Genomic DNA, 10,812 nt, shown 5'->3' on the forward strand with positions numbered 1-10,812 from the left:
ATTCTTTAAAATTTTAACTTCATTACAGTTTGAAGTTTTTGAATTTGTTGATTTTACAGAAACAGATTGTTTTTGAACCACATCGGTTTTAATTGCTTTTTCGATCCTTTTGACCTGTTGGCGTTTCTGCTTCATCTCCCTTTCTTTTACAAGTCGGGGATCTTGTTTTGTGGAAACAGATCGCTTACGGTCAGTCTTGTCACGGGGATCATCAACCTTCCCTTTTTGCTTATGAAGATAAGGGCAATTCCGAATTATATGCCCAATAGTTCCACACTCAAAACATGATCTTCGTTCAACATACCTCGAAGAATCATGTGTTCTCTTAGCTGATGATGTTGAACCTTGTGAACTCGAGGTACTAGGCTTTGAGCTGTTTTGTTCATTCCTTTTCAAAACAGTAGCTTTCTTGACAAAATCTAAGTTAGATTTATTTTCAAACGTTTCAATTTTGTCCGTTCCCGTCGATTTCACAAAGTTAACATTTTTCTTCTTCTTTTGATTCGGCTTCTTCTGGACTTGAGCCGGTGCTTTACCTTTGGGTTTGGTGTGATTTTGCTGTGTTGGCACTGTTGGCAATTTCTTGTTGCCAAATTGCTTTCGAACTTCAGCCTTTGGGATTGGAGGACACTGTGTAACTGTAACATGTGGTCCTTTCTTCCCCAAAAACTTACTTGTCGAATTTTCAAAGACTTTATCGATTAAGGATTGATTAACGTTCTTAATAGGAAAATCTTTGTCTGAGTAAATTTTATCATCACCAACCAAAGTGTACAGCAAGGTCACACTCTCCGACTCCTTCTCAGACGAGGACTCAGTTGCAACAGTCTTAGCGGGTGTGACAGGGGGATCACATAGAATGTGATTCTCAAGAGGTATGTCCTCATTTTTGACTACCGCATCAGACTTTGCTGGAGCAGCATCATCAGATTCATCATCTGAAGAATCAGCATCCTCAACCTCAACTGGAGGATCCTGTTTCTGTTCAGCAGTTACAGATGTATCTGCTGACACATCCGAATCTGAGGATACTTCTTTCTGGTATCCGAGTCCTGCTGCAAACTCCTTCACATCAAGAGGAACAGATGGTTCGAAGAACACTCTATCCTCCTCATCAGGCATGGCATCATAATTGTGTCTGACTGGTGGTGGACATTTTTTGTATCCTATGCATGTGACATCCCGTTTTTCTTTCTGAACGTCAATGATGTGATCCAACACGTAGCTAGAGCTCAAATAGCTGTCTAGCTTGAGTTGGATTGCCTCACTTTCCGTTTTTACACAGACCATTTCTTTTTGCATTGCCTCCAGACGTGAGATGTACAAATTAATGTCCGTTTGTTTTCTGGAAACCATTTTAGTCAATTCAGTTTTGTCTTTCTTTAATGTCTCAATCATTGACTTAAATTCCTTTTCATGGTTTTCATAAAACATATTGGCTTCTGTGCATTTTGAAAGATCCACAGTCAACTTCTGATTGTGGATGAATGTCACATCATATTTTTCTTGCAAAGCCTCGTGTTTGCTTTGCAATGCACACCACTCAGCATTCAAGGAATCATGTTTGTCTTGCAAGTCAAACAAACTAGCTTGTAAAGCATCATGTTTGGCTTGCAACTCAGACATGTTTGCCTCAAACTCAGCACATTTAGCCTGCAAGCTATCACAGTTATCACAGTTTACAGCAATGGGTTCATCGACACATACCTGACTTGAAGAACTGTCGACATTAGCCATAAAGGCTGAATGGAGAGAAGACGAAGTACAAGCAGCTTGATCCACCAGAACAGATCTTCTTTGAGTTTCTGCTGCAGCTTCCTCCAAAAGTCCATCAATATCAGCATCAACTGAGACACCAGATGTCTCGCCCATATTCTCATCGCCTAACCTAGATGAATCTTCATCAACACTCCTGCTGTACCCAGAAGAGTCTTCATCCTCAGAAGATTCACCACCACTGGCGGAAGATTCTCCACCACTGGTGCTAACTACATCCTTCACAACTTGAGCAAAGCAAGCTGTACCATTAGGACCATCACCACCAAACTGGATTGACCAGTCGCAACCTTCATCCATCTGAACTACAAGTGCCCGGTTGGCTTGATTGTTGACAGGCACTAATGTACGTTCATTACTTCTGTTCTGGTTCTGCTGGTTGCCCTGGTTTCTGAAGGGGTTCTGGTTTCCATGCTGTGCTGGCTTTGTACATTCCCGTTTAAAGTGACCCCGTTCACCACAGTTGAAGCATTTAACGGCCTGCTTATCGAACCCATACTTGGTATCTCGCTTACTTTCCAAGCTGGTTCTTCCAGTACTCTCCATCCAATCCTTTGCTCTTCTCACAGCACTCGCAAAGGCCCACTTGATGTCCATCAAGTCCATCTCCTCTTTATCAATCTGCCTGTAATCTTCTTGTGTCAGATTAATGTTGCCAATCTGACCTTCTATCAACCCACAGTACGCGCTCACTACAGTGTTAAGCAGCTCCATGTGTTCCTTAGCCACTTCTACACTGATTTTAGAGAAGCTTGACGTGTCGAGCTGTACTGTACTTGACTTTGATTGTTGACCAGCAGATGATGTTCCTCCATAACATGCACGTTGTTGTTGTTGAGCAGGAGGAGGTGGAGGTGGTTGGATTGGATTTCCATACATGTCTGTGGTGGGAGGTGGCTTAACAGGAACTTGTATTGGATTGCCAAAACAATCTGTGCTTGTGACAAACGCTGTTTGAAGTGGAGCATGTGAACCGGTTCTTGCAGACGAAGAATTGGAAGTTCCACAGTACATTTCTGGATTCTGTGGCAATGGAACTCTCTTCGCCTTCAATGTTTCCTCCTGATCCTTGTTTTCCAACAGTTGAACGAATTCGTTGATATTAGTGGTTCTCAACACCCCGTTGTACTTCAGGATTTCCAAGAAACTACTCCATTGAGGAGGCAAAGCATCAGCAAACTTCTTCACAACTTCAGCTTGAGTTGTCACTACACTGTAATTATCCAATTCCGTAAGCAGATGATAAAATCGGCTTGTCATATCTCCCAAGGACTCCTTATCCATACAAGTGAAGCCTTCGAATTCTTTCTTGAGAAGATCATGACGCATTTGACGTGTTGCTGCATTTCCCACTCCTCTGTTTTTCAATCCATCCCATAACTTCTTTGTTGTCTTGAAGCTGACAAACTGATGGTAGATATCCTTGCTCAACGCCTGAGTGAGAATGGCGTATGCCTTCTTTTCCAGATCATAGGTTTTCTTTTTATCTTCTGGAAGATCAGCAAACGTAGTAGAATCTGAAGCAGCAACCTCTATGGCTTGATCGAAATCTGTGGTGAAACGTATCCACAGTTCCGTATTTTGACCAAGAACATATGTTTTAAATCTCTCAACCCATCCTGGATATTCATTCAAATGCATCAACTTTGGAGGTCGATTCAAACTTCCTGATTCACTTTCGCTTAGTAGAATACTTTGAATGCTCGGAGTTTGATTCGATACCAAAGCCCATTGATTTCCCTGAGAAGATGTCGATACCGGCGACTCGGCCCATAAAGGAGATGACCTGGTATTCGTGTATTTTCCATCGTCTGGAGCCGATGTACCCCACCATGAAGGAGTGACATTTGATCTTGTATATTCACCATTGTCTGGAGCCGGAGTTCCCCACCAACTCGGATTCATCTTTGACAAGAAAAATAAATTCTATGTCAAAGTCACGAAGGATGATTGCCACCTGAAAGATCACACAGCCGAAGGATCCTGGTCGAAAGATCTGAGATCACAGAAACTTGTTAACAATAAACAAACCTCAATCGAAAGATATAACCTTGTTCGAAGGATCAACAGTACTCGAAAGATTACTGTTGACTCTCGAACAATGATTTCGAAAGATTCAAGAACTCGAAAGATTCCCTTTGAAAGATCCTTATCTTTCGAGCCAAATCCTTATCTTTCGAACAATAGATCTCGAAAGATTCACCAATACGAAGGATCCTAATCTTTCGGACACTAGTCTTTCGAAAAGATTCCTCTGTCGAAGGATATGTTTCAGACTTCGAAGGATGGGTCGAAGGATATAAATCTTTCGAGCCCTCCTTGATCGAAAGATATCGAAGGATGATCTTTCGATGTCGAAAGATATCTTTCGAGAGGCTCTGACACAACTGACTTTGATGTGAAAGGTTGGTGAAAAGGTGACAGGTTGGTAAGGTCAAACTTTCGGCAGAAAGGTATGGGCAGGCTGTCCTATCACCACCAACTTTGAAAGTTTGCCAAAAATGACAACCCTATCTTCAACACCAGTCACCGGAATTTTAAACCGGAATATAGCCGGAAAATTCAAAATCACTTAAAACAATTTTTCAAGTTACCCAACCCCACTTTAAACACTCCCGGTTAGTTTAGACACGTTTTTACTCAAAGAAAATGCAAGAAACCAAGTAAAAACAGGTGCAAAACCAAGTGTTTCAACACACCAAAACTTGTAAAAACCCGGTTTTAAACAAGGTTAAGAGCCTTAGCTCTGATACCACTTGTAGGTCCCTGTTTCGCGGAGGATTACGAACCTAAACCTTGTTATACAAACCTACTAGCGAGTGCGGAATCCAAGCTAGCAAGCAAACCGAGTTAGTAGCAAGTAGAGAAACAAACACACAAAGATTCACCGATTAACACTAGTCGTATTAATGCAAATGAAGGTTCGGTTACAAGCTCAATGTTTACAGAAGTGTTCTATAAACTCTCTAAGTGTGTGTGTGAGTTCTGGGCAGAATGCTCTCTAAGCTTCTATCTCTTGGTGTGTAAAATGGCAGAACTCCCTCTCACACAACACATGCATGGGTATATATACCCAGCTCAGCAGGTCTGCTCGAAGGATCCGAAAGATGGGCCGAAGGATCATCTTTCGGATACAATGCTTTCGAAGGATAAGCAGGGACCTCGAAGGATAGTCTTTCGAGGTCTATCGTTCGAAGCATATCTTTCGATGAGATCGAAGGATCCAAATTATCCTTCGATCTCTACATCATCCTTCGATCAGAACATCTCTCAACATACAATCTGTTGTCCAAGTCAAACCGGAGGATGGTTGACTTGGTCAACTTACAACACAAATCAGGTCATCGTTACATAAGACCGAATACAGACAAAGTACAGACACAAGTGCACCAACAGTCATCAGATCACATCAATACGAACAACCCTAGACAAAAAAAATCATATGGATTACCGCCTAAATCTATGCGGAAAACCCCATTATTACCACCTAAATCGTACACATGGATTAAATTGAAGATCAAGAACATAACTAGATTAAGCGAGGAAGAGTATATATATATATATATATATGCGGATTAGGAAATCTCCCAAGGGATGCAATGCTTGAAGACCGAGCGGTTAGGGTTACAATGAACGATTGTATCATAAGGGAGAAGAGAAGGAGCACACCAGAACCAGAAGGGAGAAGAATACTTAAATATAGGGTTTTGCAAACTTAACGTAGGTGTGTACAATTAAAACCTGGTCATAACAATAGGATACGGATCCCGCCTCAACCCGTATACAACAATCTTTGACCCGAATTTTTGGAGCCAAAACTCACATTGAGATGCTCTAATATTGTGGCACATCAGCCCACATTATTTTCATTTATATATATAAGATTGTTTGCTAATGTTTATAGCTGCTTTTATAACCTAGAACTCACCAAGCATAGTTAAAACTCACTGAGCGTAGCTGACTTTTAGTATTCATGTTAGGTTAGGGTTGATAGCTTGAGAGTTGGCTTTGATGATTAACTTGAATATCTTGGAAATTACAACATTGAAATTTAAAAGATTACGTGGCTACATATCTAGAAAACATGAATAAAAAACTGGCCTTATTATACTAAACAAAACAAAAAGGAAGACTAGATACTTGGGGTAGTGGGAGGATGAAACTCAAGAACTACTCCCATAAATTAACCCTTGCTTAAATTCAAGAAACCACTCCAACATTTTATGGACCGGGTCAAGCTTCTTTTGGGTGGTATACCCACACAGATCCAATTTATATACTCCACAATTGCAAGTTTAAGGATTCTGGAAACCAGATCTGCGGGAAACAGAAACTTGCAATGGACCATCAACGTGAATATTAATTGAGGTTCTGTAACTTAGGACTTTGTTTTCATTACTTAACTTGAACACAAAGCAACCTAACAAAACAGAAGAGATAATCTTCAATTGTCGAAATGCGAAATCTCTACCCAAACAAGTCCGCGGTCCGGCCTGTGCAAAACGTAAAAAGGGTGATTACTACAATTTACACATATTACCAGCATATTCCTTATTTGAGAAACAACTTATAATGATTAGTTAAATTAACAAAACACAATTACTCACACCTTACATCGTGCCTTTTTAATATGATATTATAGGGTAACGATAGTGTAAAAAGGGCCTAAAGTGTGAGAAGTGTATTATAACACTATATATAATACTATATAACACCATATAAACACCGTATAACAATATGTAACACCATGTAACACTATATAACATTATATAACAAATATAACACTATACATCTATCATAGACATGCTATCAGACAAACTATAGTGTTATATTTGTTATATAACAATATATAGTCTTACATAGTGTTATATGGTATTATATGGTGTTACATATTGTTATACGGTGTTTATATGGTGTTATATAGTATTATATATAGTGTTATAATACACTTCTCACACTTTGAGCACTTTTTACCGGATTCTCTATCTGATATTATATTATACTAACCTGAAAAGCTGTAAATTTGAAGGGGCTCTCTTGATGGAAACAACCATCTTGATCAAGCCATCTTTCTGGTTTGAACTCGAGTGCATCATCACCCCATATAAACTTCATCCTTCCCATAGCATATGGCATATAAGCTACCACATCTCCTTTATTCACATTACAACCATCTGGTAGGACATCATCTGAAAAGCATACCTTTGAATCCTACATTATTTGTATCTCAATATTGTTAGTGAATAGTTGATACACAAATAAATTTAACTGTCTCTTTAATAGTGTGCAGTGGCGGTGATTTCGAGGGGCACTCGTTTTTTTTTTTTTTAAATCCGATATATATGTTAATTTTTTTAAATAGTATACTCATACAACTTTAAGATAGACCCATTTACAAAACAATTTTTATGGTTTAGAAGTTAGCCCATTGACAATAGGTTTAGTGAGTCCAATACCTATTTGATTTTAAAAAATAATAATAAAAGACATTACGAAATGACACATTTTTCGAGCTCGATTCGAGCTCGAATGAGATCTCAAATACGCCTTTAATAGTGTGTAATTACTGTCTCGTCATCCAACCCACATGGCCCAGAGTTATAAAAACGTTATTTATCAATTGATTTATTTTTATTTTTAACATCTTATTTATTTATTTTTATTTTTAACAATCTATTATATATCTTTTGTATATTTGTTTCAATCAATACATCATTCTTCTTTATACTGTCATAAACAAATCATAAATAATTAATTAATTATAATAAGCAATTCCATATATTATTGAAATAGTTAAATTTCTTTGGGTCGGAGGCTAATTAAGAACTGAATTCATACCACTGGCAATGCTGGATAGAGTCTGATAGTTTCTGTCAAAGCTGCATGAAGATATTGCATCTTATCAGTTGTACCCTCACTCACATGAGCAGCAAAATCTGCAACATCTGTGATCTCTTCGTTCACATTTGTTGCTTCTATGATTTCTTTTGCGACCTTATCTTGAATTTCAGGATGTTTGCAAAGCATGTAAATAAACCAACTCATGCTAATCGCTATAGGATCTTTTCCGGCAAGAATGAAGTTTAGTATTATATCGCGCAAGTACTTTGGATCATTATCATTAACCTGAACAAACCTCGATAGGATGTCTTCTTTTTTGAGCTGCAAGTTCCGTAAATCAAGAGTTGAATTAATATTTAATAGCATGAGCTAGTAGTTTAGAGTATGGTGGGTTTGGATCCTTACACGAACATTAAATGATATTCAAATGTAAAAAAATTGTTGTTAAAAAAGGTTAGAAACAAAAAAGTTAATACTTAAAATGACCACATCAACCATTTTATTAATGGAAAATTTCTTTAATCTCTATCAGTAAGACTTGAAACAAAGTAGTTTAGTGGCATGGTGGGTTTGGATCCATGTTTTTTTCTTCTAAAGTTTATAAAACTTGAAAACTTAAATTATTTAACGTATATAGTTTGAAATTATTTAAAACTAAACGTCTAATCTTTATAATACTTCTTTTTCTAAATCTTTTAAGGAGAAATAAAAAAATCAAAATACAGACAAGTGCATTTTAAAAACAAATATAAAATTTGTTTTTTCAATTAAAAAATAAAAATAAAACATACCCGTATTACCAGGGCCGGTCTTTAGAATTCGTGTAACTTGTTCGAGCTCAAAAAATGTGCCCTTAGGCCTTAATGAAATATATAATATAAACTTGGTTTTTCAAATAACGTAATCCCAATGGGCTAATAACTAATCCATAAGAATAATTTTGTAAGTATGTCTATGTTGCTATGTGTATGGGTATACTCAATTATTTTTTAAGGGTTTTTTATTAAATAACGTGTCTTTCGAAATACCGATGGTCCTCGCCCACCCCAGGGCCGCCCCTGGCTATTACTTATATAAATTAAAAGTTATTAAGAGTTAATTTATATCATTTAAACTTTTGAGGTTTTGGCAGTATATATAGTTTTAAGTTTTTGTAATTTAAACTTTTTGGCTCATAGATATGCAAGGTTTAAACTGTGTCATAATTATAAACAGTGTCATGTGTGTCAACAAATATTAAATACAGGCTTACCAAAACTTCATCCTTGGACATCTGCATTTGTTCAATCTTGAGCTGGATCACCTTATAAACAAACTCATCAATGATTTTAATATTTTTCTTTAACTCTGCTTCAAGTCCAATATTAAAAAACTTCTTGATCTTCCATGTTACGTCAACAAATCTTTTATATGTTAAGTTGTTTGCATCGTCGAATGCTCGACTAAATCGAACACCTTCTTCATTTCCACCCAAGTTGTCAAGCTCAATCCCAAAACCGACTTTAAATATTGAATCCATAGTTGCTTTCATGAACAAATCCTGCATGTATATAAGCATATCCTGCATGTTATGTATAGCACTAATATTTACCAACTATCATATGTTAGTGATAAAAGTCACTAGACATTACGTTTATATCAAATATTTGGTTGCTATCTGCTGCTTGTGACAGTATCTTCCCAAGTTTTATTGTGTTGTTTTTGAAGGTTATACTGCTAAAATCTCTTAGGATTTTCGTCGAGAACTCTTGGCTCGATACCTTCCTTTGTTCTCGCCATTGGTCCCCGTCCACTGTGAATATTCCGTCTCCAAGTAGATCAGATGTCATGTCGCGGATATAGTTTCCCTACAATATTTGCACACAATTATATATATATATATAGTTCAACTTTCTTGTGCACAAGTTTCAGTTATAGCTTAATTACCTTGCCATAATTTTTGAAATTGGTCTTGAGGATATACTCCACGTTCTCGGGATCAGTTGTATAAACGATACCATGAAGAGGGCTAAGAATTCTGTAAGTTTTGTATTTTATCGCGAGATCAGTCATGTAATCGTGAATCTTGTTGTAGTTGGTGAGAAGATGAAACACGGATGCACCAGTTGGATGATACTTCTTCCCATGTTGTGGTTGCTTGTGGAGATAATTATGGAAAATAATAAGAACAAGAAATGAACCTAATACGAACACTGGATTTGAGAGTAAATCTACAGAAATTGTCATAGATGATCGAGAGGAATTGTGTACTTCTTACCAAACAATTCAGATATGATGAGGTGTGTAAATGATGCTTACTTTTATAGTAAGTTTTGATGAATATTTTAAAAGCCTCATTATTAATTAGACAATTCTTGAAGAATCGTATCCTATAAAAAGAGAATCATATGCTATAAAATATTACAGAAAACGATGGGGTAGAAGTAGTTGTATCGTATATTGGAGAATCATATCCTATAAAGTATTAGGACAGAAAACGATAGGGTAGAAGTAGTTTAAATGAGTTGGACTATTTTCTTTTAAAAGTGCCCATATGATACATGCACGAGCTAATATAGTTTAAAAAAATATACGTTTTAAAATATATTTATTATCCTTTTATTAGCATATTCGCAATTAGCCAAGTTAACATTTTTTTTTTCTAATCAATTATTTTCTAATCAATACAATCCCCAAGTCAAGAAAACACCACTATATACATATTATATACATATAAAATTTAGATTTTATTATCTATTAACTAATGCACTTCATTAATAAAATAATTAATTGACTTTTTTATTGTTCATCATTGTCACATGTTTTTAATTTTAAAATCTTGAATAAAGCCTCTATAATATTTTGCCAGTCTAAGAAAACTTCTGACTTCCGTCGTTGAATTAGTGACTTTCCATTTGGTAATTGTCTCGATCTTTGTAAGATCCACATGAATTCCTTCATGATTAATTAAATGTCTAAGAAACTGTACTTCTTGTAACCAGAACTCACATTTTGAGATTTTAGCATAAAGATTTTCTTTTATCAATAACGTTAGAAGTACATGTAGATGCTTGGTGTACTCTTCCTTGTTCTTGTAATAAATACGTATATTGTCTATGACGATAATTACAAATTTATCTAGGTACGGTTTACATATCATATTCATCATGTCCATAAATGCAACTGGAGCATTTGTTAAACCAAATGGCATGATTG

At 36.6% G+C, this 10,812-nt stretch overlaps 1 protein-coding gene across 1 annotated transcript; it reads right to left on the reverse strand.

The window, feature by feature from the left end:
• Positions 1-5,763: 5,763 nt before the first annotated feature.
• Positions 5,764-9,878, reverse strand: LOC110899992 (cytochrome P450 704C1). The gene is made up of 6 exons (XM_022146890.2): positions 9,544-9,878; positions 9,249-9,464; positions 8,870-9,157; positions 7,615-7,938; positions 6,784-6,987; positions 5,764-6,269 (listed from the first exon to the last, which is right to left on the reverse strand). The coding sequence occupies exons 1-6, from the start codon at positions 9,841-9,843 to the stop codon at positions 6,072-6,074; spliced, it is 1,530 nt and encodes a 509-aa protein (XP_022002582.1). The 5' UTR covers positions 9,844-9,878; the 3' UTR covers positions 5,764-6,071.
• Positions 9,879-10,812: the final 934 nt, after the last annotated feature.

This window comes from Helianthus annuus, chromosome 13 (assembly GCF_002127325.2).
Source record: "Helianthus annuus cultivar XRQ/B chromosome 13, HanXRQr2.0-SUNRISE, whole genome shotgun sequence".
In the NCBI taxonomy this organism is placed as follows: domain Eukaryota; kingdom Viridiplantae; phylum Streptophyta; class Magnoliopsida; order Asterales; family Asteraceae; genus Helianthus; species Helianthus annuus.

Coding starts and splice junctions, on each gene's coding strand:
- LOC110899992 (XM_022146890.2), bottom strand. CDS start 9,843: ATGACAATTTCTGTAGATTTACTCTCAAATCCAGTGTTCGTATTAGGT. Junction 9,465..9,543: donor ATTTCAAAAATTATGGCAAG/GTAATTAAGCTA, acceptor CAAATATTGTAG/GGAAACTATATCCGCGACAT. Junction 6,988..7,614: donor TCTATCCAGCATTGCCAGTG/GTATGAATTCAG, acceptor CAAATAATGTAG/GATTCAAAGGTATGCTTTTC.